Genomic DNA, 27021 nt, shown 5'->3' with positions numbered 1-27021 from the left:
GAAATCTGTTTTCCTCCCTGCAGAAGCTCCAAGCTATGATGCAGTAGTGTGATCCAGACATTTTCCTTCCTTCACTGCATAAGAATCTCAGTTTAGATCATCAGCTTGTTCAGCCACTGCTGACCTCAACCGCTGGAGGAGCAGGCTTGCTTGATCACATCCACCATCCATATGAATCATTGTTGAAAAGGATTAGCATTTTTGCTCACCCTCTTCATGAAATAGCTGGGAAAAATACATAACAAAAATTTTAAATGGTTCTACATTTCACATGAATGCTCAGAAAAATATTTGTGTAATATATGCTTAATGTTTAATACAGCTCTAGCTTCATCATGGTGGAGTCTGTGGTTTCCTATATGGCAGATCATGTCATCTACATCCCTTCTTCACAGTAGGGATCCCTTTACTTATGTCTCTCACCTAAATACTTTAGCAAATACTGTGCTGAACACAAGTTGAATGTGGGCTTCTTGCTTTGCTCCAGATCTTCAAGACTCAACTTTTCTATATGCAGTTTCATGCTAGCTGCTTACATCTATCTGTCTATCTATCTGTCTATCTGTCTGTCTATCTGCATGTCTTTTATTAGGTGGAGATATGTTCCTTCTATACGTGATGTGTTCACAGTTTCGAACACAAGAGGATGTTGATTTTATCAAATGCTTTTTGTGCCCCTATTAAGACGATCATATGATTTAGTCCTTGGTTCTCTCAATGTGGTGAAATCACATTTATTGGTTAGCAACTGCCAAGACATTCTTGCTTCCATGAGATGAATTCCACTTGATCAGAGTGGAAAATCTTTTTAATATACTTGGGTTAGTTTTGGTGGGATTCTGTTGAGGATTTTTGTATCTATGCTTATAAAGAATATTGGTCTGTAGCTTTCTTTTTTGGTTGTATCCTTTTCCCGTTTGGCATCAAGGTAATGCTGTTTGGAAGACTTTCCTTCTCTTGTACTTGTTAGAATAATATAATCATTCATCCTGTTGGTTCTTCTTAAGGGTTTGGTAGAATTCAGCAGTGAAGCTATTTCATCCCAGGCTTCTCTTTGATGGGAGACATTTTAATAACTGATTAAATATTGTTACTCTCTATTGACCTAATTAGGCATTCTCTTCATAGATATCTCAGTCTGGGTAAGGTGTATGTTTCCAGGAATTTGTTCATTTCTTTTACGTTATCAAATCTGTTATCAAATAAATTTCATGATAATCTGTTGCAATCCTTTGTATTTCTGTGGTGTTAGTCATAATGTGTCCTTTCCATCTCTTATGTTATGAATTCCTTCCTCTTTTTTGCCTAGTTAATTGAGCTAAGAGTTTGCCAATTTCATCTTCTCAAAGAACCATCTCTTTGTTTCACAGATGTACTGTATTGTTATTTTAGTCTCTGTATCATTGATTTGTGCTCCTAATTTTGTTATTTTTTTCTATTTTTTGAGGTTGGTTTTGTTCTTATTTTTCTAGCTCTTTCAGGTGCTAGAATAAAGTATGGATTTGTGAGCTTTCTGGTTTTTTAATAAAATGATCAATATTTAATGTAATAAAAATAAGAAGATTACAATAAAAAAAAAGTTCAATTTACCTGTTTGGAAAATTCATTTATTGTCTTCTGTCCTCTCATCTTGTTACAGAGGAATAGGTGCCTCCTCAATTTAAAAAACAAATTATTTATTTGAAAGAGTTACAGAAACAGTGACTGTGAGAGGCTGAGAAAGAGAGCGAGAGCGAGAGAGGCAGAGATCTTCCATCTGCTGATTCACTCCCCAAATGGCTGCAAAGACAGGGGCTGGTCCAAGCCAAAGCCAGGAGACAGAAGGTTTAGCCGGATCTCTCACATAGTAGCAAGGACCCAGTTGCATTCCCAGTCATGTTAGCAGGGAGCTAGATAGCAAGTAGAGCAGCTGGGACTCGAACTGGTGCCTGTATGGGATGCTGATGCTGCAGGCAGTGGCTTATCCCACTGTGCGGTATCGCCAGCCCCACCTGCTCAATTTTGATTGACATTCTGCTCATGGAATTCCATTTCATTCACCATTGTGTCTAGAGTACCACAGAGGGCTGTGGGAACACGGTTTCAATGGAGTGAACAGCAAATTATGATACTCTGACACAATGGTACAATTCAGTCGGCTGTAGAATGGGTTATAAAAAAATTGTTATGGTACAAGTCCATGATTTGTGAATTACTGATTTTAATGTATAAATTGGAAGTGAGTCAATGTACATTTTTCTCATTTGCATACCAGAATTATCAATTTAGGATGAGAAAAAAAGATGCAGTTTCAAGTTAGGATTTCATAATATGAGAATATCTTTTGCTACATGAATATGTCCTGCATGAGAATATTATTTTAATTATTTATAATAGAAAGGTAATGTAAACTTCGAAAGGTGCCAGTTGGCTCAATACCTAGTGCGTATTACCCAGCGCTGGTGGCAGGAGGCTTCCCTCTGCCATGACAGCCACCAGGGTGCAGGATGCCTCCAGGTGCCAGGGAGAGTGGGCCATATCAGGGTGTCGAGAGGCTTCCCAATGGCCCAGGAGGGCGGTCAGCAGCCCCCGCAGCAGCACAGAGCTAGCACAGGGCTGGGGGAGCAGCCGCTACCAGCTTTAACAGCTCGAAGAGCAGGGGCTGTTCCCTGAAGCGCCATGCAATGTGGAGATCCCGCTCCATGGTGGCCTGAGCATGCTCCTCAGGGGGCCAGGCCAGCTCAGCACCAGCTGCATCAGGACACACACTCTCCACCAAGGTCACTGCCACTGCTTTGGCTGCCTCTGGGCGCAGGGTGGGAGCCCCCCAGAATCCTCCACATTCATTGCCCCCAGAGGCACTGCAGCAGTTGGCCATACTACTTCAAAACACTATAAAAAGTACACACTGCAAGTATCTTTGAAATGTTTAAAAATAATGCTGATTTTAGGCTTAATTATCATCAAATTATTTAACCTAGTCATTATGGATAACTATTATAAATAAAATTATTGCAGTGAGATGATTTACATAATAAACAGAAAAGAAACACGAGATACAAACTTACATAGCATAGTGCATGATAAAATAGAAACCCAGAAAATGCATTTACCTAGTCTATAAGAAAGAAGCTGAATATGAATAGGCATTTGGAGCACTGGTAAGACCCCATGTGGGACGCCGGCTTCCCATATCATAGTACCTGGGTTTGAGCCATGACTCCATTTCCAATTCCAGTTTCTAATAATGCACACCCTAGGAGCAGCAGGTGGTAGCTCAGGTAGTTACATCCCTGACAGTCCTATGAGAGCTTTTGGCTTGAGGTTGGTCCAGCCCTGGCCGTGTAGGCATGTGGGGATTAAACCAGCACATGGGAGATATCTCCATCTCTCTGTCTCTACCTCCCTCCTCTCCTGCTCTGCCTTTCAGGTAAATAAAATTAATAAACTTAAAACAATTTTTAGGGGCTGCACACTGTGGCACAGCAGGTTAAAGCCCCGGCCTGTAGTGCTGGCATCCCATATGGGAGCTGGTTCGAGTCCTGGCTGCTCCACTTCTGATCCAGCTCTCTGCTATGCCTAGGAAAGCAGTAGAAGATGGCCCAAGTTCTTGGGCCCCTGTACCCACGTGGGAGACCCAGAAGAAGCTCCCGGCTCCTGGCTTCAGATTGGCTCAGCTCCGACCACTGTGGTCGTTTAGGGAGTGAACCAGTGGGTGGAAGACCTCTCTCTCTTTCTCTGTAACTCTTTCAAATAAATAAAATAAATCTTAAATTTTTTAAAATGTCTATATTCAGACCCTGGTGCCATTTCTTTTTCTTTCTTTCTTTTTTTTTTTTTTTTCGACAGGCAGAGTGGACAGTGAGAGAGAGACAGAGAGAAAGGTCTTCCTTTGCCGTTGGTTCACCCTCCAATGGCCGCTGTGGTAGCGCGCTGCGGCCGGCGCACCGTGCTGATCCGAAGGCAGGAGCTAGGTGCTTCTCCTGGTATCCCATGGGGTGCAGGGCCCAAGGACCTGGGCCGTCCTCCACTGCACTCCTGGGCCACAGCAGAGAGCTGGCATGGAAGAGGGCAACTGGGACAGAATCTGGCGCCCCGACCGGGACTAGAACCCAGTGTGCCAGCGCCGCTAGGCGGAGGATTAGCCTGTTGAGCCACGGCGCCAGCTGCCATTTCTTAACAGGATTGATTTTTTGATGTACGCCTTGATTTCTATAAACTCCCTTCATCAGATTCCTGCTGTATCCCAAAGGTTTTGGTATGTTGTATCTCCTTTTCTTCTGTTTTATGAATTTTTAAAATTTATTCCTTGAGTCGTTTGTTTTACAAGAATTGACACACTTAATTTCTCTATCCTTGTGGTAGTCTCTAAACTTTTTCTTGTTATTTCTACTTTTTTAAATTTTAATTTTAATCTTAGTTTTTAAGATTTATTTGTTTATTTGAAAGGCAGAGCTACAGAGAGGCAGGGGCAGAGAGAGAGAGAGAGAGAGGTCCCCTATTCACTGGTTCACTCCCCAAATGGCCGAAATGGCTGGAGCTATGCTAATCTGAAGCCAGGAGACAGGAGCTTCTGGGTCTCCCACGAGGTTACAGGGGCCCAAACACTGGGGCCATCTTCCACTGCTTTCCCAGGCCATAGGAGAGAGCTGGATTGGAAGTGGAGCAGCCCGGACTTGAACTGGCACCCATATGGGTTGCCAGCACTACAGACAGCAGATTTACCCACTGTGCCACAGTCCAGCCCCTATTTCTGTTTTTACATCATTGTGGTGGGAAAAGGCACTTTTTATTATTTCTATTTTTTTTTAAATTTGCTGAGACTTGTTTTGTTCTCAAAAATGCCTCATTTCTACTGAGAAGAATGTGCATCCTTCAGCTTTTCTATGGAATACTCTGCAGACATCTGTTAGGACAGCTGATCTGGGTGCAGTTTAACTCTGCTGCCTCTTTGTTGATGCTGCCTGGGTGATCTGTCCACATCGGAAAGCAAGGCGTTAATCTTCCTGATCTCCTGTAAGTATAGCCATTTCCCACGTTATCCTGTGAATCTTCTGGTTTATGTCATATTGCTTCAAAGACGGTTCGTATTTTTGCTTCTGCAAACAATATATTGTGTTAGATCCCAAATTCAAACGTGCTATACCAATAATCAGTTTAGGTTTAAAATGCAAGTTATTTTTTTTCTTCCCAGTTTGCCCATAATTATGGGGATTTGGGATGATAATTTCCTATGGAGCGTGAGGGGCTCCGTCTCTGATTCTGTCAGTCCCGGAGTTAACACTCAGGCTCTGCTTCCTGCTCGCGCGGCTCCTCCCTTTTAGCCACAGCCAGAGGTGGTTTTCTTTATGGAAGTTTCAGTTAAAGGTGCAAAAATCCAGGGACTCACTCTATACCAGTTACTTGAGCCAGTTTTCTACTTCCTTAGTATCCAGTTGTGTTTCAGACAACTTGAATCTTTGAGTTCTATACAGGGATGGATGTTACAGATTTTTATAAATCCTGCTTTGGAATTTTCCTACCAGGACCTCTCAACAAGTACGTTAAATCCATTTCTGTTAAACAGACAACGATGAATGCTTCCCATTCTCATCGTTCTTCCTGGAGACATATTAGAACTTCTGTTTTTGCTCTCCGTATGGATTAGTACGTGCATAATATTTTCCTAATTTATTTTATTTCTATGTAATGGATTTAAGTTTTAATTCATGGAATATTCAACTTAATATCAATAATTATTTCTGAAAATCACTCCTTTCACATAAAAATAATAGGTGGATATTTCTTACTATTTTGTTTTAAAAATTAACAGACATATAAAAATTGTATATATATTTATGGAGTATTATGTACTGTTTCATTACATATGTACGTTGTGTAACAACTAATCAAAATAAATATTTATCCTTTGAAAAATTTACAATTTCTTCATAAGGAAAACATCAAAAATAATTTCTTCTTGATTTTTTTAAAAAGAGAAATATATAGTACATTCACATTATCACCCTGCTATGCAATAGAATCCCAAGCTTCTTACTCCTAACTAGCTATATCCTGGTACCTGACAATGAACTTTTCTCATCCTTTCCTCTCTAATGCCCTCTCCATTCTCTGGTAGCCATCATTAGTACTTTAAAATTCTTTTTTGTTAAAAAAAGATTTATTTATTTGAAAAGCAGAATTACAGGAAGAGAAGAGAGGGAGAGAGACAGAGAGACAGAGAGAAAGAAATCAATCTTCCATTCACTGGTTCACTCCCCAAACAGCTGCAACAACCAGGACTGGGCCAGACCAAAGCCAGGAGCCAGGAGCTTCTTCTTAGTCTCCCACATGGGTGCAGAAGGCCAGACACTTGGGTCATCCTCTGCTGCTCTCCCAGAAGCATTAACAGGAAGCTGGATTGAAAGTGGAGTGGTCCATATGGGGTGCCAGCATCAAAGGCAGCAGCTAAGCCTGTGGTACCGCGACACTAGCCCCAGTATTTTAAAATTCTATGAGATCAGCTTTTTTTTTTTTTTAATAAGATATCAGGTAATATTTTCTTGATAATAGTTATGTGAGATACCTTAACACTAATTTCCAAATTGATTGGTGAAACATCAGTAAAACACAATAAAATGTCTACACACACACACACACACATAATTATCATACTAGGATAGAAATGATTTCTTCAAGGTAAAACAATTAGTGTGATTCTAAGAGTTGTTGTCTCTCAGTTACACAGCATCTGTTACTAATCTGCAACACCCACAATACATATCTGTTTTAGTATTTTTCTAGAGGAACAATTGCCAAAAATATATTGCTAAGCTCATGTCTATATATATGTAGTTTGGATATGAAAAACCAAATCATGAGATATAAAAGCAAGAAAATAGCAATTATTTGGTTTTTCTCTGGCTTACAAACATTATATTTGCATTTCTTAAAGTTTTATTTAGCATGTTTTTGTGCTTGTTTGAGGGTTTTTATAGTCACTTGTTGCTTGATCATATTTTCTGTTTGTCTTTTATATCTGTGATCATGTTAAACAGGTTTATTTTATAATACCCATTTATGCTGTATGATACCTTCATGATTGTAATTCTATTATAATTTTTATTCAAGTATTTATTTAATTAATTACTTATATTTCTATTTTGTCTATTAGCTTTTGCTTCTGTCAGCTTTCTTTATTAGATATATGATTTCTGACACGAAATGAGTGTCCTAGGAAACTTATATGTGGAAATATAATTACTAGCAATCATAGTCCACCAGAAAAAACTGTTTTCTGTCAGTCCCTGGGAGTATTATCAAATAGAAAATAATCTGGGGCCGGTGCTGTGGGTAGTGGGTAAAGCCTCCAAGTGCAGTGCCGGCATCCCATATGGGCGCCAGTTCTAGTCCCGGCTGCTCCACTGCCAGTCCAGCTCTCTCCTATGGCCAGGGAAAGAACTAGAAGATGGCCCAAGTGCTTGGGCCCTTGTACCCACGTGGGAGACCTGGAAGAAGCTCCTGGCTCCTGGCTTTGGATTGGCCTTGCTCCTGCCGTTGCCACCATCTGGGGAGTGAACCAGTGGATGGGAGACCTTTCTCTCTGTCTCTCCTTCTCTGTGTAACTCTACATCTCAAATAAATAAATAAATCTTTAAAAAAAGAATTTAAATTAAGTGCCTGATTGGTTGAAGCTTTTGAACACTTTAATTACTTGAGATTTTTACGCTTTGTCCTGCCATCAAGTGTTCAGTGAGATGAGCTGTCTTGTCCTCAACTTCAAAGGATAATCGTAGTCCTTTTTCATTACTTGGTCTTGCACAAAATATTTATATTCTCATAATTAGCTTTATACAGATGTGTCTTCCTGCTTTATCCATTATTATGTCCCTAATTTTGTATATTTTGGAATTCTGATCTTTCTCTTCATTTTAATAATCCTATTCTTACCTTGACTGTTCTCTTTCTTTTAATTTCTATGGCTTACTCTGCTATTTCTTTAAACTATTTAAATTTAATTCTTACCTCACTTTTTTATATGTTCTTTTTTTAAAGATTTTATTTATTTATTTGAAAGAGTTATACAGAGGAGAGGCAGAGAGAGAAAGAGAGAGAGAGAGAGAAGTCTTCTATCCACTGGTTCACTCTCCAATTGGCTGCAACAGCTGGAGCTGCACCAATCTGAAGCCAGGAGGCAGGAGCCCCTACCAGGTCTCCCACATGGATGCAGGGACCCAAGGACGTGGGCCATCTACTGCTTTCCCAGGCCACAGCAGAGAGCTGGATCTGAAGTGGAGCAGCTGGGACTCAAGCCAGCACCCATGTGGGATGCCGGCACTGCAGGTGGCAGCTTTACCTTCTACGCCATTCACCAGCTCCCTCACTTATTTTTAACCGTCCATTTTGGAATACATGAAAACACTTAGTTTCATATTAAATATTGCTGGAGTCATATTTCACAATTTTGCAATCATTTTTCAATATATTTAAATGAATACTATGACTCTTTTTTTTTTTTTTTTTTTTTGCCTTGAGTGATTGGGAAAGTCATTTTGTCTTTAACTGGCAAGATAAAATACTGTTTTACACATTTCCTTTTTAATAACTAGAAAAACATTTTATATTTAAGTATAAAACTCAATTTTAAAGAAGTGAACACACTTTCAAAGTCAGCACCCAGATTTAGAAACCGAATATTTAGATAACAAGTCAGGTTACTGTTCCTCCTCTTTATTTAACTCCTGTCTTGACTAATAACACCATTACTTTGCTTATGTTTAGAATTGCAATGTTTTAACATTATATCCCCTGCTTTTTCTGTTTCTAAGATTTTTCACATTTCATTTTTGTGAAGTACATCCAGACTGTTGTGTTTAGAAATTATTATGGTTATACATCACATTTAGCAGGCATATGGATATTGTTACATGTTGAAGGAAGCTAATATTAGAATGCTTCAGCACACATGTATGCATTTTCTCCTGGGATAAATCTATAATTACAATTATAATTATAGAGCCATGTTTTATAATTATCCAAGTAGTTATGTCAATCTTTTACAACAAAAAAGGAAGAATTTTTATAGTCTACATTTTTTTTAACTAATGGTCCTTGCTTCCTCTCTCAGGGGGACCTGTGCAGACTTCACACACTCAGCAGTGTAATATCCTGTAAAGCACACAGCCCCTGTCAGCCCTAATGCTCACTCGACACTTCATCTCATCTACCTCCTTTCCCAGAATTAAAATTGTGTTTTTAATGAGAATCAAATGAAATACAAATATGTCTGAGACATATGAAATACTTAAAACAGAGATGAGCACATGACAACCACTAGTCAAGCCTTATGAAGTGTAGAAATAGTATTCTATCACACCTGTCACACATGATTAATGGCACAGTGGGAATGAGAGAGAGCGAGACTCAGGAGTAAACTAACACCGACACTGACTGAGGGCCCAGCAACAGAGCGCGTATTTTTATTAGTCGCCAACAGTGCTGTTTCTTGAGAAACATGCTGAAGGAGAATGAATGGCTTGAACTTATCCTGGGTGGAACACAAGAGCACACTCTGTACAGGTGAGTAGCTGGCATCCGAAAGAAGCAAAGCATCCAGGTAAGATACGCTAGAGTTTCATTAACCGTGATACCGCCCATTTCCCTGCAGTCTAGGACTGGAAAGGCTGATTGTGCATTTAGTCACCCACACCCCTATGCACCTGTCTATGTGCTCCTAGTACTTTCTGGGTGTCCCCAGTGAGAAGTAGTGCTGCTCAGTTCTCTCTACCAAACTTGCAGACCCTGTCCCAGCTTAGAATCAAAGACCTCATTTGAAATCAATGGCTGTTATAAAAGAAGTGTGGGCTTGCCTCATGCAGGGACAGAGTTGGATCGATCCTTCTGTGATATTGCATGGAGTCACCTGCTACTCCTGGATGCCCAAACACCAGGACGACAAGCATTATCACCAGTCTCTCTTACATTAGGACTTTGACCCCCTGGCTGTTCCCATCTCACTGGCTTCTCATCTGCTCAACCTCTAGAGCCTGTTCCCCTCATCATTTTATATTTTTTGTGGTAATAGTTGCTGAGTCTCTGCCCTCCCTCTCATACATTTATATAATCCTTTTAGATTTTATATGTGAATAGTTACTAAGTCAAATATATCATAATTTCAGATTTTACATGTTAATAGTTGCTAAATATACTTGTCATATACACATACATATGACTTTCAAGATATATATGGGTTACGAGACTGGTGCAGGTAAAGCCGCCACCTGCAGTGCCGGCATCCCATATGGGCACCAGTTTGAGTCCTGGCAGCTCTACTTCCAATCCAGCTCTCTGCTTTGGCCTGGGAAAGAAGTATAAGATGGTCCCAGTCCTTGGGCCCCTGCACCCGCGTGGGAGGCCCGGAAGAACTCCTGGCTTCAGATCAGCACAGCTCCAGCTGTTGCAGCAAACTGGGGAGTGAACCAGAGGATGGAAGACCTCTCTCTCTCTCTCTCTATCTATCTCTCTCTCTCTCTGCCTCTCCTCCTCTCTCTGTGTAACTTGTGAGACCTAAGCCTGAATCAAAGTGTAACTATTTTAAATTAGGCCTCCATCTTGTAACTTGGGCATGACCAGGCCCTGAATTCTGAGCCAGAAGTAAATAAAGAACTCCCCTTGCAATAAACTCTCCTAGCAACAGCCGATTAACAGATAACAGAGAAATACCTAGAGTTCCTGGTGTCTTCTCAGGGCAGATAAGGTGATTGATAGCTACCCGAGACCCTGCAGTTCGGCACGTACACCCCAGCAGCTCAGACCCTATGCTTCAGCCAATCAATTCAAAAGGCATCAACCCCAAAGCCATCCAACCACCTTTAGTAGGTCCATTCCCGCCACTGGATGCACTAATCAATTCTAAGAGATGTCCTTTGAATTTCCCACGGGATGAGATGATTTGCTAAATGGTACCATGATGTATAGAATGTCTCTGAAAACCCTATAAAAACCCTGTTAACTGAAGGGTCGGGGCTCTCAATTCAGGCGCGCTGCGTCAGTGTTGATTGAGAGACCAGGCCCGGACCTGTAATAAAACTCTCGTGTGCTTTACAGCGGTATCGGCACCTTGGTGGTCTTTGGGGACAACTGAACTGAGCATAACAAACTCTTTCAAGTAAATAAATAAATCTTTAAAAACAAAATGTCACTGTAATTCTAAACTATGTAAAAGAATATAAAAAAGAAAATATATGAATTTCTAAACATAAGCAGCTATTATAGTACTGATAATGCTACATTGGGGGAGGCAGGCAAGATGGCGGAATAGGAACGGAGCACACTGATAGTCCGGGGAGAGACAGTTTAATAAAAGTGGAGATACTGCAGGTTCAAGGAAGAGTAGGGGAAGAAACAGCAGAGGAAACTCTTCTGGAACTAGTGATTCACAGTGGACCTGCATGGAGAGCGTGGGAGCCCACGATTCGGGACACCAGCAGTGGAATCAACACACCAGTGCTGGAATGCGAGGTGAATTGAACCTCAATAGCTCGAGACACCGGTGGGCAAGTGGAAAGAGGAGACTAGAGGGAACGAGGCTTGAAACCCCGTGGGGAAAAGTTCACCTGGCTAACTAGAAGAGAGAGGAAAAAAAAAACTGATACAGACACGAGTTTCTCTCTCTCCACTCACCTCTCAAAGGCGAGCAAGATGAAGAGCAGACGCCATTTGGACATACATCATAAGTGGGACGACCTCAGTCAGGTCTGCATCGACCCTCAGCCAAGCAGAAAAACCTGACTCTGGGTGTGTGTGTGTGTGTGTGTGTGAAATAACAGGAGTTTAGGACCTAGTGAATGTGTGATGCTAATGAACTGAGACTGTGAAAAAAGAGACGGTGGGGGAGAGAGCTCACGGAATTCACATGAGTACTCTCCAGAGATGCTACAATTCGGTAACCTTGGCAACCCAGTGGGATACTGCAGGAGAATTTGAGCCCACAGTGAGGGCAGCACAGATTCCCTGTGTGGTCCTTGGGAAAGAGCTTCCAATCTCTGGCTCCTGTGGGTATATCATTCGCCTGCTAACTACCTCCAGTTCCACTCAGCTTTGCAGAATTACTTCTGAATCAAAAAAAAGAAAGAAAGAAAGAGAGAGATTTACCATGCTTAACCTGAGAGTGTCACCTTTGGCACACCCTTAACCTTGAGGAACTAAACAGAACTCTCAGGCCACACCCATTACAAGCCTCTAAGGCTCCGTCAAAAGCAGGCAGTCCACTTAATACAGTCATAGTATAACACGAAAAAACACCACAGCAAGGGAAGGAGAATTCAAAGAATATCTCTACAATGCCAAGCTACAAACGCAAAAACCGAGAAAACAAGAACAAGGATGACATTATGACACCCCCAAATGAACAAGACACCCCAAGCCAAGATTATGAAGATGATGAGATGGAAGAAATGCAAGATACGGATTTCAATAAATTTATGGGAAGAACAATTAGAAGTGTTCAAAAACAAATGCTTGAGGTACGGAATTCCTTACTGGACAGGACAGAAAATCTCCTTCGAAAAAATGAAATCGTAAGGAGGAATCAAAATGAAATGCAGAAACTAGTAGAACAGGAAAGTGTGATAGTGAAATCAAAATGAAATGAAGAACTCAATAGATCAAATGATAAACACATTAGAGAGCCTTAAAAACAGAGTCAGTGAAACAGAAGAGAGAATATCGGACTTAGAAGACAGAGCACAGGAAAGTACACAGTCAAACCAAAGAAGAAGAAATTAGAAATCTAAAAAATATTGTTGGGAATCTATAGGATACTATTAAAAACCCCAACATTCGGGTTCTAGGAGTTCCTGAAGGCATGGAGAGAGAGAAAGGATTAGAAGGCCTTTTTAGTGAGATACTTGCAGAAAATTTCCCAGGCTTGGAGAAGGACAGAGACATCCTAGTACAGGAAGCTCATAGAACCCCTAATAAACATGACCAAAGGAGATCCTCACCACGACATGTAGTAATCAAACTCACCACAGTGAAACATAAAGAAAAGATTCTAAAATGTGCAAGAGAGAAACATCAGATTACTCTCAAAGGATCTCCAATTAGACTCACAGCAGACTTCTCATCAGAAACCCTACAAGCTAGGAGGGAATGGCGAGACATAGTCCAGGTACTAAGAGAGAAAAACTGCCAGCCCAGAATATTATATCCTGCAAAGCTCTCATTTGTGAATGAAGCTGAAATAAAGACCTTTCATAGCAAACAGAAATAGAAAGAATTTGTCACCACTCGTCCAGCCCTGCAAAAGATGCTTAAAGATGTGTTACACACAGAAACACAGAAACACGGTCATCAATATGAAAGAAGGTAAAGGAAGGAAACCTCACAGCAAAAGATCATAGGAAGCTCAAAGTATATATTAGAAAATATCTTTGGCAAATGGCAGGGCAAAGTTACTACTTATCAATAGTCACATTGAATGTTAATGGCCTGAACTGTCCAGTTAAAAGACACAGATTGGCTGATTGGGTTAAGGAACAAAACCCATCTATTTGCTGCTTACAAGAAACACTTTTTTTCAACAAAGATGAATACAGACTGAAAGTGAAAAGCAGGAAAAAGATATACCATGCCAACAGAAATGAAAAAAGCTCAGGCTAAAATTTGTGTTACCTTATTTAAAATGTTATCCTAATTGTGTTACTAGACATGATAGTTAGCTTAATGAGAAAGCCCCAGAGGCCTAAAGGGTTAAATCCTACAGGTGCTTTCAAAAATACTGTGAAGTAAGCAAGTGCCTCTTGTTGGTTGATGAGTTTATAATTTTAAACATGGCAACTTAAAGTCTCTTGTTATTCACAGTTATATATGATTAGCTGCTCATAAAACTAAAGCGTTGTTGGTTCTGTGTTTAGCTGTCCTCCTATAGGTTCCTATGGACTTTTTCCAGCCACTTCTATTGTATTCAGTACTTTGGGATGGCTCTGTAAACAGATGAAGCCAATAATGTATTAACAGTACCAACTGAGAGAAAGTATGGTTAACTGAGGTTACTAAAAACAAAAAGCAATTCAAATCAATTGGCAATCTACAAAAAGAGTTAAAGACTTTAAAAGCTATTATTAAAATGGCTATATGTTAAATGTAAAATGGTCTATTATGTTATGTTATATGTGTGTACATATTGTATGTCCACATGGGAAAATTTTATTAAGAGTTTTATTTTATTGGCTTATAAATAAGATTGTCCATAAATTTAAGCTGCTAAAATTAATCAAAGATATATTTTAATTCGTGTGACCTGAATTTCTGTATCATATGTTTTATACTTGTTGGTAGAAATAAACTAAAAACATTTTATATGGTTGTGCTTAAGTTTACTGGTTAAACAAACTACACCATGTTAGATATTTAAGAAGTGTTTCCAAATACATGATTCTTAAAATTTCTAGAAGGCATTGGACCTTCTGGTAAATGTTTTCTTAAGTTGTTATATAATGGTTGAAACTGTTTGCTAAGTTTTCATGTGATATTGCTATTGTCAGCAAGCGATCTAGGACTTGCTCCCTCATTTCTCTATTCTAAGCCCAACTTGTTCTTTCATTTCTCTATTCTCTTCAAGGTAGGAAACTAATTCTATTATAAAGGAATCTGTAGGACGCACAATTTAATCTTTAGACCTTATAAAAGAGATGGCTAACATTTTTCTGTAATAGCATAGCCAAAATAAGAGCTTAAATAATAATCTCATAGCTAGATTCACTTCGCCATCAGCGAAGGAAACAGTAAGTAGAAAAAACCTCCCTTTCAGACCAAACAAAGGGAAAGTTTTAAAGTGAGAATATAATTTTCCTCATGGGCATTGTCTACCTTAGAAAAACTACTACAGAACATGCCTGTGACTATAGACTTGTAGTCCAGGCCACCGAAGATTACAGATGGGACTTGGGAACTCCCTTGACTTGCATCCTCTGGTCTGCTTTAACAAAAACCAGAAGGAAAAGAAATCTAGGCATGAGAAGCATTGGGTGGCGGGCCTATTAATGGCTGTTCTGTAGAGTGATCTGCCCTCAAGGAGACCCAACAGGCCAGTCCACTGCAGTGGCTTTCAATGTGGTAAGCCTGGGCTTCAGCAGAAGTCAGCTTGTGAAGAACCCTAGCAGCTCTGCCAAGAGTTGGATCACTGGAAATGGACCTGCCCTGGAGTCGAAGGATGCCCAGGTCAGAGCCACAGATCTTATTGGCTCTAAGCTGAAAAGCCCTTCACTCAGCACAACTTCCAAAGTGACCACTGCAGCTGAGGGGATGGCCAAGTAGGGTCAGCAACATTGCAGGCAGAACTGTAAATTTCTTGTTAGAGATGCCACCTGCCTTTACCTGGCCAGCTCTCCTCCCAGGCCAGCTAAGTAATGAAAGTTAACAGGGTGCCTTCCCCTAGGAGGTTCACACCTCCCTTAGGATGTACCCCATGCAAAGAGATAGATAGGTCTGGGCCTCTTCACTTATAAGGCCTAAAGCCCACCAGATTATTATCAAGCCCCTTCTGTCAGGTTCTATTTGCCTCTCAATCAGAAAACTTAATTGTAGCTTAGACAGCACCTTTCTTAGCTCCTCTAATAATGACTCTGTCCTTTGTTCTAGACCCTGATCAGAGTCAGCGAACCTGGAAGGCTTCCATAGCCTTGGCAACTCATGACAGGAGCCTAGGGTGGTTACTGCCACCATAAACTAGAGTGTCAATTTGTTGGGTCAACAACAGGAGTCACTGTGCACTTGCTCCTCATGTGGGATCTCTGTCCTTAATGTGCTATACCTTGTGATTTAATGCTATAACTGGTACTCAAACAGTATGTTTCACTTTGTGTTTCTATGTGGGTGCAAACTGTTGAACTCTTTACTTAATATATACTCAATTGATCTTCTGTATATAAAGAGAATTGAAAATGAATCTTGATGTGAATGGAAGGGAAGAGGGAGCGGGGAAGGGGAGGGTTGTGGGTGGGAGGGAAGTTATGGGAGGGGGAAGCCATTGTTATCCATAAGCTGTACTTTGGAAATTTATATTCATTAAATTGTTGGACCTCTCAGTAGTAGAGATGCCCACTTGCTCGAGAGGACGCCCAAAAATCCAGACTCCAAACCAGCTGATGCAAAAAGCATGAGGTATTTATTGTACGTTTGCGCAAACGGGCCCCCACCTCAGGCAGTGAGGAGGAGCCTTGAGCGGCAGTTTCACACAGGTTATATAGGCAACGAATTAGCATATTCCTAACGCATGCATAGGATTGGTCAGTTCAGAGGGACCGTTAGCATATGGGAGAATGCTGGCGAAGAATGCTGGTGGAGAGTGCTGGTATAAAATGCAGAGGTGGCACGGGATTGGTTGGTTCGGAGGGACAATTAGCATACCGGAGAATGCTGAGGGAGAGTGCTGAGGTGTTACAGGATTGGCCGGTCGCAGTGACATCATAAGTGTGCGCCTAGAGACTCTCCGAAGGGGAGGGGCAGTTCTGCTCTGGGCGTGCCTAGAGGTTCTCTGAAGGGGATTGACTTTTCCTTCCCAGAGAATGTCCTGCCCGCTAGACTCTGGGGAACATCTATCCTCTTAAGAAGCCCCTGATATTTGCCCAGGCCTAGTTTCTTGTCCCTCTCCCCCATAAGGGTCCTTCATTCCCTCCTTTTCTTTTTGGACAGATTTTAATCCTAAAATCTATTGGACCTCGGAGGTCTTTGAAGCTTGACACTGGTACTGTTGAGTCAGCACCCGGGTTTGGATAAGGAAAAGCCTCTCGCGGATAAACTGGAGCAACCTGTTAAGAATACATGAGCCGTCTCGTATAGTAACATTGTGGGTGACATTGCACAAGTGTCGGTGGGACAAGGGAGGATTTTCTACACAAGTACCTTGTCCCGACACCTCTGTAAGAGTGAGACGCGCCCAAAGGGGCAAGAGGCAATTATTTGCCTTTGTAGTGCCATTCCAGGTCCTGGGGACCGCGAGGCCCTCGTAATAAGGTGGACCTGGGGCTAGGCATAGCCAACAGGACTCGGTCAGCTCCAGATTGGTCTGGTTGAGGGCCAGAAAGGCCCCTGTCAAAAGGTTAAACAGCCGCTGTCCGGTTGTACGGGGGCTTGAAGCGTTTGGAGTTAAACTTGCCAAGCTAGGCGAAAGGGTGGCTGGCAAGAGGGGTGGCCTGGGGAGAGCCTGCCTCACTGGAGGGAGGGAACTCTGTTCTTGCTGGACTGGGTTGGGTCCCACTGACTGGGGACTGGGAGCCATACACGCCCCAATAGTTAAGACTATTTTTAGGGATTTTTGTCAAATTATCCTGGTCAGGTACATCCCAGGTATCTAACCCAGTAACCGGTTGACATACGTCCGGGTATAAGGTGGGCCACCATGCCCCGGGGGTATGTAACCCACTAGCAGACCAGGCCACCCGTCCTGTGGAGGAAATTACTTCCCACGTTAACAATTGTGGAGCATGGGGATTGGAAAAACAATGGGGAAAGGCCAGGAACATCACAAATATTAAACAGTTTTTGAAAGTCTTAGCTTGAGTGGGTTCTGAGTGCGCTGGAGCTTCCATTTGGCTGGTCTATCCGGATCCTCGGGGCCCTGGGGAGGTGGTGCTCGCTTCACGTGTGAGGCGTGGACCCAAGCAGCGATTCCGTCGACCTTGAGAGCGGTGGGAGTTGTCAACAGCACAGTGAAGGGGCCTTTCCACCGGGGCTCTAGAGTCTTAGATTGGTGCCTTCGGACATACACAGCATCACCGATTTGGAAAGGATGTGGGATGGTTGTCGTCTCGGGTTGGTAGGCTGCTGCAAGAGGTTTCCAGACCTGGTTCTGGATGATCTGGAGCGCTCTCAACCGGGCCTGTAATTTAGGGGCATCTGCAACAGAGTCACTGGCAAGGTCAAGCAAGCCTGCTACTGGTGGGGGCCCTCCATAAAGGATTTCGTATGGCGTCAGCCCGCAATGAGAGGGCGTGTTTTGGACCCGGAACAACACCATAGGGAGGAGTTGGACCCAGTCTTTAACGCCAGTCTCCAACGCTAATTTGGTCAAGGTCTCTTTAATTGTTCTGTTCATTTTTTTTACCTGTCCTGAACTTTGGGGTCTATAGGCACAGTGCAATTTTCAATTTATGCCTAATGCTTTGGCCACCAACTGACTTACCTGGGAGACAAACGCTGGGCCGTTGTCGGACCCGATTACCTTAGGCAAGCCGAACTGGGGGAAGATCTCCTCTATGATCTTCTTGGCGACCACCTGGGCGGTTTCCCATTTTGTGGGGAATGCCTCAGTCCATCCGGAGAAGGTGTCTTTTAGGCAGTTCTGCTCTGTTTCGGCAGCAAGGAGGAGGTCGTCCACATACTGCAGGAGGACCAGGTCCGGATGGTTGACTCAGAAGTCGGCCAAATCTAGGTGCAGAGCTTCATCAAACAAGGTAGGCGAGTTTTTAAATCCTTGGGGCAACCTTGTCCAGGTAAGTTGTCCTGAAAACCCGGTCTCTGGGTCTTTCCACTCAAAAGCAAAGATGGATTGGCTCTGAGGGCTCAGTCTTAAACAAAAGAATGCATCTTTTAGATCTAACACAGTGTACCATAGGTGGGTCGGAGGCAAGGTACTTAGCAGATTGTAGGGGTTGGGCACTGTGGGATGCATATCCTCCGTTCTCCTGTTAACCTCCCGCAAGTCCTGTACCGGGCGGTAGTCACCCGTACCAGGCTTCTTTACTGGTAGTAGGGGGGTGTTCCAAGGTGAACGACAAGGTTTTAAAATGTCTAGGTGTAACAGTCTCTGGATATGTGGCCGGATACCTTCCTTAGCTTCCTTGCCCATCGGATATTGACGAACTGACACGGGAATGGCTGTGGGCTTCAGATCTATGATCAAGGGAGGCCGGTTGACGGCCAACCCTATTTCCGCAGTCTCTGCCCAGGCCTGAGGAAAATCTGTAAGCCACTTGGGGTCCAGGGGAGCCATGGTGGACGAGGGCCTCTCGAATAATCGGTGTTCGTCCTCCAAGCGTAGTGTTAATACCTGGAGGGGCCGCCCTCCTGAGTCTGTGATGGTAGCTCCTTTCTCATGGAAGTGAATTTGGGCTCCTACCTTCGAGAGTAGGTCCCTGCCCAGGAGGGGGTAGGGGCAGTCTGGCACTAGTAAGAACGAGTGTGTCACAAGTCCTGTACTTAACTGGACCTCTCGATTGGTTGTCCAGCGACATAACTTTTCTCCAGTTGCCCCCTGAACCCAGGAAGTCTTGGAGCTTAAAGGCCCTTTTTCTGAAGTCAGTACCGAGTGCTGGGCTCCCGTGTCAATCAGGAAGGTTACCGGTCTGCCCCCCACTTCAAGGGTTATCCTGGGCTCGGGGGGGGCTCCTGGCCCTGACTCACCTAGTCGTCTTCTTCCAGGGACAGGATTGGAACTGGTCTATTCTTTGGTCCCTGTGTTTTCTTCGGGCAGTCTTTGACCCAGTGTCCTCTTTCTTTACAATAGGCACATTGATCTCTTTCCACCCGAGGCTTTCGTTTGTCTCCCAAGTCCCTATTTTGTCCTGGTCTACTCCTTTCTATATCCTGCACTACGGTGGCCAAAATTTTACTAAGCTCTCGATTACGTCTTTTGTCTCTTTTGTCTTCCCTTTCCTCCTTCTCCTTGCGGATCCTTTCCTCCTTCTCCTCTCGGGTCTCCCTTTTGTTGTAAATCTTTTCTGCCTCCTTTATTAAATCTTGTATAGTATACCCCTGAAGCCCCTCTAGCCGCTGCAATTTATTGCGCATGTCCGGCGCTGACTGTCCTATAAAGGACATGATTACATCTCCCTGCCGGTCCTCTGCCAGGGGGTCAAACGGGGTGTACATACGGTAGGCTTCCATTAATCTTTCTAGGAAGCCTGCCGGCGTTTCCTCAGCCCCCTGCACTACTGCACGTACCTTGGCCAAATTGGTGGGGCGCTTTCCAGCCCCTCTGAGACCCGCAAGGAGAATCTGGCGGTAAAGACGAAGTCGCTCCCTACCAGCAACGGTGGTGTAGTCCCAATCAGGACGGGTTGAGGGAAACGCCTCCTCGATTTCGTTTGGCAGTAGGGTCGGTCGGCCATCTGCTCCAGGGACGTTTTTCCGTGCCTCAAGGTAGACGCGCTGCTTTTCCTCAGTAGTGAGGAGGGTCTGCAGAAGCTGCTGACAATCATCCCAGGTGGGCTGATGAGTCAATAAAATTGACTCGATCAGCCCAGTCAGAGCCTGGGGGTCTTGAGAGAAAGAGGGGTTATGGGTTTTCCAATTGTAAAGATCGGAAGCAGAAAATGGCCAGTACTGCATCTGGCCAGCCACCGAGCGAAGAGGAAAAGCCTGCGAAGTCCAGACGCTTCCCGAGCCCCCTGCCTGCCCCCGACGGAGGCGCAGGCGGCTGGAGGGCGGGGAAGGTGCTGAGACTTCTTCCCCTGCCCTCGTGGAATCAGGGGATGGTGCAGAAGGTTGCACATCCCACTCTGGTTGTTGTGGGGGTTCCTGCGGGGGAGCAGGCTGGCTGGGAAGATAGGGTGGGGGAGAGTCAAAGAGCAGAAAGTCCTGATCAGCCAGAAGAACCGGTGGCTTGTCAGGTTTTGGATCTCGAATCTCCTTCAGAGGGTATAGGGAGGAGGTTGGCACAACCGGGATAGGAGGAGGGGGTATCGGGGTCCGTATGGGCTCCGTCGGGAAGGAGAAGGGTTCTATCCAGGGAGGGGGGTTACGTGAAAGATCCTCCCACGTGGTAATGTAGGGCACCTGATCAGGGTGTCCATCAGATCCTGGCTGAAAGACGCGCTCCTTAATCTGTAAAATAATATCGAGGTTAAAAGTGCCATTCCTTGGCCAGCCGACCTCGAAGGCCGGCCACTCTGAGGAACAGAATTTTGCCCATTGTTTCCTGTTAACCTCCACTGAGAGGTGGCGCGCGCGTTCTCGAACGTCCTTCCAGTGATCTAGAGTGAGACTTAAAGGGGTGGTTATTTGTTGACCCATGCGTGCAAGGATTTCAGCCCAAACAAAAAGAACAGCCAATGCACAGACATATACAGTAAGCAAGACAAACCACATGGCTAGGACAAATCGAACGCTATTGCGCTATTTTTGGGAGCGGCTGCCTGACCAGCCCTCCCCGGGAAGGAGGGAGACTTGGTCTCCGACCCACCTCCAGACCACCCCGGGAGCGTGACCCGGGGGAACGGACCGAGGGTTTCCCCTCATAACCCGGAGCGTCCTCCGGGGAACGGACCAGGGGTTGCTGGGCACGCCTGCCTCCCCCACTGGTCCCACAGAGTCAGGTCAGATACTGGCCAGTCAGAATACTTCAGTCAGAATCCAGTCAGAATACTCAAGACAAAAAAACAACAGACAGAAAACACTTAATTATACCTCCAACTGGTCCTGCAGAGAATGGGTCTGAGGGCGACCTCAAGCCCCACGTTGGGCGCCAAATGTTGGACCTCTCAGTAGTAGAGATGCCCACTTGCTCGAGAGGACGCCCAAAAATCCAGACTCCAAACCAGCTGATGCAAAAAGCATGAGGTATTTATTGTACGTTTGCGCAAACGGGCCCCCACCTCAGGCAGTGAGGAGGAGCCTTGAGCGGCAGTTTCACACAGGTTATATAGGCAACGAATTAGCATATTCCTAACGCATGCATAGGATTGGTCAGTTCAGAGGGACCGTTAGCATATGGGAGAATGCTGGCGAAGAATGCTGGTGGAGAGTGCTGGTATAAAATGCAGAGGTGGCACGGGATTGGTTGGTTCGGAGGGACAATTAGCATACCGGAGAATGCTGAGGGAGAGTGCTGAGGTGTTACAGGATTGGCCGGTCGCAGTGACATCATAAGTGTGCGCCTAGAGACTCTCCGAAGGGGAGGGGCAGCTCTGCTCTGGGCGCGCCTAGAGGTTTCCCGGAGGGGAGGGGCAGCTCTGCTCTGGGTGCGCCCAGAGGTTTCCTGGAGGGGAGGGGCAGTTCTGCTCTGGGCGTGCCTAGAGGTTCTCTGAAGGGGATTGACTTTTCCTTCCCAGAGAATGTCCTGCCCGCTAGACTCTGGGGAACATCTATCCTCTTAAGAAGCCCCTGATATTTGCCCAGGCCTAGTTTCTTGTCCCTCTCCCCCATAAGGGTCCTTCAAAATAAAAGTTAAAAAAAAATAGAGAAAAAAAATGCTATGTTGGATCATTTTCAGAGTGCACTCCATTTTTGGAAGTCACCACATACCTATTTCTGATTTACTGAACAATCCATTTATTTGCTTTATCTCAGGTGATCTACGTTATCACAATTGATGGGAAACCATGCACCCTGCATCTCAGAAAACAGTAAGAAATTGACTTTTCCCTTTAAGCAAATGACAGTTTCAAATTAGGTTTTGCTCTTTTAAAAATCTTTTACAGTATTTCAATTCAGGAATGCTTTTTCATGAATCTACTTTTCAATTTAAGTCTTGAATATTAGATCTATGACAGTCTTGCTTTTAAATTTTTCCACTTGGTATTTTCAGATTAATAAGTAATATACTTATTGAAAATCTCCAGTTAAGTAGAAGCCTCTGAACCCATGGTCTGAGAGTTACATGCCAAGTAATATGATGTGAAATCAAGCACTGTTATGCACTGCTGGCTGTTGGTGGAAAATTCAAGCAGTGATGTTCCTTTTATTATGTGTTTATTTTTAACAACTTTCTTGAACATGTTTTGCATACAAAATTCACCCAACCATTTCAACAACTCCATGAAGTGTTGCCACCATCAGCTCTAACCCAGTGCCAGGATCTTTCCTCCCCAGAGAGAAGCCTGCACAATAGTCATTTCACTATTAACCTGGTCCCACCCTCACTCCAGGCAGGAATCAGCTGCTGTGTGTGTCCTGATTTGCAATCTATTAGCACTTCAAAGGAGCAGAATCGAGCAGCCTCGTCTCTGGTGGTCTATTTTAAAGTGTTTATAGCAACAGCCCTTGGTCTGCCTGATCCATCCATAAGCAGTTTGTTCTCACCTAAGTCATGAGTGCCCCCAGTTAATTCAAGTTTACTATTCTCACACTAGCCTTTCACATCTTTGCAACTGCACTAAAAGAATTCTTTCACAGGATCGTCAGTGTTCATGTTTTTTTAACATCGCTATTGCTTTATTTTGCTTATTTTTATTTTATTTGAAAGGCAGACAGAGATTTGAAAGGCAGGCAGAGAGATGATAGATAATAGGTAGGTAGGTAGGTAGATAGACAGACAGACAGACGGACAGACAGGAATCTCCCATCTGCTGATTCACTCCACAAATGCCCACAACTGCCAGGGCTGGCATTGGCTAATGGCAGAAATCTGGAACTCCATCCCCGGGTCCCATGTGGGTAGCAGAGACTCAAATACTCAACCCATCACCTGCTGCCTCCCAGAATGTGAATTGCAAGAAATGAAAGAGCTGGGATTCAAACCCAGGTACTACTATTGTGTCTGAATTTCCCAGTCAATGCACAAGGCACGGTGGCGGATGCAAAAGCAGAGGTTTATTTGTCACCAGCAGGCTGGGACCCCCTGCCCGCACACAGTCCTTTAGCCCTGCACAGGCAAAAGGCCCCTTCGTTTGCATAAGAGAGGTTTCTATAGCCTCACACTTGCAAGGGTGCAGGTCATCTCCTACGTAGGTTACCTTCTCACTCTCTATAAGACAAGGTACTGGGAACTAACGTGTTCATTGGTTCATTTTAACGTATAGGCTATATACGTTATGTGGTGGGAGGGCCACACAAAGGAGATGGCATGGGGAGGCACTGGCAGGAAGCGCCACACAAAGGAGATGGCACGGGGAGTCGCTGGCGGGAAGCATTGGGCCATAAATCCCAGGGGAGCTGGTGGGGGGCAGGAGGTCATTAATTCCAGGGGAGCATAGCAGGCAAGCCAGCAGCCAGAGTACAGAAGACTCCAGCTCCTACACTAGAATACGGCAAGCTGATGTCCCAAGCAAAAGTTCAGCCACTGTGCCCCACATGCCAGCTCCTGATACTGTTGGTTTTAAGTCTTCATTTTATCTTGGCACTTGTCAGCATTTGGTAAAGCTGATTAATGTCTCTTCTGCAAAATAATGTCTTAATTTGGCTTATAGAGTGCCACAGACTCCTAGTTCAGGTTCCACTTTTATCTTTGTGATCTCTCTTTCTTGTTCCTCCTTTCTTTTTTTCTTCCTCCTCTTCCTCTGAAGTGGGAGGGGTGGGGTCTAATTTGAATCCAAGTTCCTTGACTTCTACTGAGAGAACAAAGTGGCAAACTTCATTTAAAGGGTGAGAAGGTACACACACACACACACACACTCGCGTGCGCGCGTCTGTACAGTTGAGCAATGAAGTGGGCCAGAGGCAGAACAGGGGTGTGGGAGGGGAGGTAGAGAGAGGGTGCCTTCAGTGCCTCCTCTCCTCCTGGTCTCCAAGGAAAGAAGGGCCCCTCCCAACTACCTACCTCTTTATAAGGTTGACAGGTAAAGGACAGACAGCAGATGTGGGATAGTTCTGATTAACAAGCAGGCAAGTAGAATCACGTGGGGCAGGGGCTCGTGGTCTGTGACCTCCCCCTCGGCTAGCGCCTTACCCCATGTCACCTCCTCCTCTCTCCAGTCAGAATCCTCTGTAGTGCTGTTCTTCATTGTTTTTCTAGCTATATCCAATCACTTGGTTATTTCATTCACACAAGACTTACACAGTCTGTCACAGTGTTAAGAAAGCCTGAACGCTTTGAAATACTACACCAATGAATTTCAACTATTACACCATACTAATCCCCAAATTAAGTGCTGCTCTGTTTATTTTTACTATTTTTTATTTTACTATTTATTTTGATTATTTCAGTGTGTACAATCATATTAAACCTGTGACAAGCTTTTATTCTGTTCTTTTTTAGCTCATTCTTACCCCAGAACTTACGGATTTATACACAAAATGAGACCAGAGATTTGCCTTCTGAGACTTTGTATTTTACAGTAAGAGTTAGATGTCTTAGAAATTTTTTGTCGTATGTTTTCTGGTTGAAATGGACATGTCATTTCCATTAAGATAATTTTTTCTATGTTAACAGTTTAATACAATGTTTTATCCTATAGAACTCTGACCTAGGGTTGATTGTGGCACATAGCAGTGGCCTGTACTAGAGATGAAACCAAGAGTGTTAGGAACATAGATCAACCTTGTACAGATAATTGAGGAACACTGCTCTTAGTTTTTTTATACCATTTGTTCTTTTTTTTCTTTTTATTTCTCTCTCTGGAATAAAAACAAGGGAGAGAGCAGGAAGTGGGGGGAGAATGGGTAGGAGGGAGTCACGGTGGGAAGAATTACTATGTACATAATGTTGTATTTATGAAACACATACAAATTAAAAATGAATAAATAAATGAAATTGTGTTAGGAAAATAGGCTCAGAATAGAGAGGAGGCAGTGTACAAATTTACAACCAGACCAAATTTATTCAGAGAAAATAAATTTGTAGGGGTGCATGACCAACGGCCAGCATGCATATTGATGGAACACATGGCAGAAGGCCAGGACCCCAGGGGCCTGGCCTTTTTATATATTAGGAGGGCTAGGTGTGGGGGTGGGGGTGGGGTAGCAGGTGGAGAGGAATTCCTGGAAACTAGTCTTTCAGGTGATGTGGCCACTGTGAGGGGCCTTGGGAACCTGTGAAAGATTGCAGGGGTGGGGTATGAAGGCGATAGGGTGTGAGACCCAATTCAAGGACAAGGAATACTTTCCAGTGTTTATCTATCTTTTGGGCAAGGATTGAGAATGGCTGAGGCTTATGTCTTTTTTTTTTGAACTTTTATTTAATTAATATAAATTTCCAAAGTACAGCTTATGGATTACAATGGCTTCCCCCTCCCATAACTTCCCTCCCACCCACAACCCTCCCCTTCCCCAATCCGTCTCCCCTTCCATTCACATCAAGATTCATTTTCAATTCTCTTTATATACAGAAGATCAATTGAGTATATATTAAGTAAAGAGTTCAACAGTTTGCACCCACATAGAAACACAAAGTGAAACATACTGTTTGAGTACTAGTTATAGCATTAAATCACAATGTACAGCACATTAAGGACAGAGATCCCACATGAGGAGCAAGTGCACAGTGACTCCTGTTGTTGACCCAACAAATTGACACTCTAGTTTATGGCGCCAGTAACCACCCTAGGCTCTCGTCATGAGTTGCCAAGGCTATGGAAGCCTTCCAAGTTCGCCGACTCTGATCATATTTAGACAAGGTCATAAAAGACAGGGTGAGGATAGTAACCAATGATCCTAAGAGTGGCATTAACCAGGTCTGAACAATTATACAGCATTAAGTGGGGAAGAGGACCATCAGTACACACAGGTTGGGAGTAGAGCAATTGGAGGTAGAGTAGAAGTTATGATTACGAAGGAATGAGGCCCAAGTGTGCTAGACAGGGTCTAGAACAAAGGACAGAGTCATTATTAGAGGAGCTAAGAAAGGTGCTATCTAAGCTACAATTAAGTTTTCTGATTGAGAGGCAAATAGAACCTGACAGAAGGGGCTTGATAATAATCTGGTGGGCTTTGTAAGTTAAGAGGCCCAGACCTACCTATCTCTTCACATGGGGTATATCCTAAGGGAGGTGTGAACCTCCTAGGGGAAGGCACCCAGTTGACTTTCATTACTTATCTGGCCTGGGAGGAGAGCTGGCCAGGACAAGGCAGGTGGCATCTCTAACAAGAAATTTACAGTTCTGCCTGCAATGTTGCTGACCCTACTTGGCTATCCGCTCAGCTGCAGTGGTCACTTTGGAAGTTGGGCTGAGTGAAGGGCTTTTCAGCTTAGAGCCAATAAGATCTGTGGCTCTGACCTGGGCATCCTTCGACTTCAGGGCAGGTCCATTTCCAGTGATCCAACTCTTGGCAGAGCTGCTAGGGCTCTTCACAAGCTGACTTCTGCTGAAAACAAAAAGCAATTCAAATCAATTGGCAATTTACAAAAAGAGTTAAAGACTTTAAAAGCTATTATTGAAATTGCTATATTGGTCTATTATGTTATGT

General features: G+C 43.7%; 2 protein-coding genes across 2 annotated transcripts in view; one reads left to right on the top strand and one right to left on the bottom strand.

Moving 5' to 3' along the window:
- Positions 1-4976: 4976 nt before the first annotated feature.
- On the bottom strand, positions 4977-22183 carry LOC133775463 (uncharacterized). Its single transcript, XM_062213797.1, is given in 4 exon segments — positions 4977-5119; positions 18634-19365; positions 19368-20369; positions 22177-22183. Coding segments are annotated over 4 exon segments (1884 nt in total).
- A 50-nt stretch (positions 22184-22233) lies between these two features.
- ADAM18 (ADAM metallopeptidase domain 18) overlaps positions 22234-27021 on the top strand; it is a gene marked incomplete at its 5' end in the record, with an annotated part of 43039 nt that continues 38251 nt past the window's right edge. The window contains 2 exons of the mRNA XM_062213796.1: positions 22234-22304; positions 24875-24953. Coding sequence (XP_062069780.1) covers positions 22234-22304; positions 24875-24953 — 150 coding nt within the window. The remainder of the gene's footprint in view (positions 22305-24874; positions 24954-27021) is intronic.

The sequence above is a fragment of the Lepus europaeus genome, chromosome 16 (assembly GCF_033115175.1).
Source record: "Lepus europaeus isolate LE1 chromosome 16, mLepTim1.pri, whole genome shotgun sequence".
Lineage (NCBI taxonomy): Eukaryota > Metazoa > Chordata > Mammalia > Lagomorpha > Leporidae > Lepus > Lepus europaeus.
This window is presented reverse-complemented; position numbering and strand designations above follow the sequence as displayed.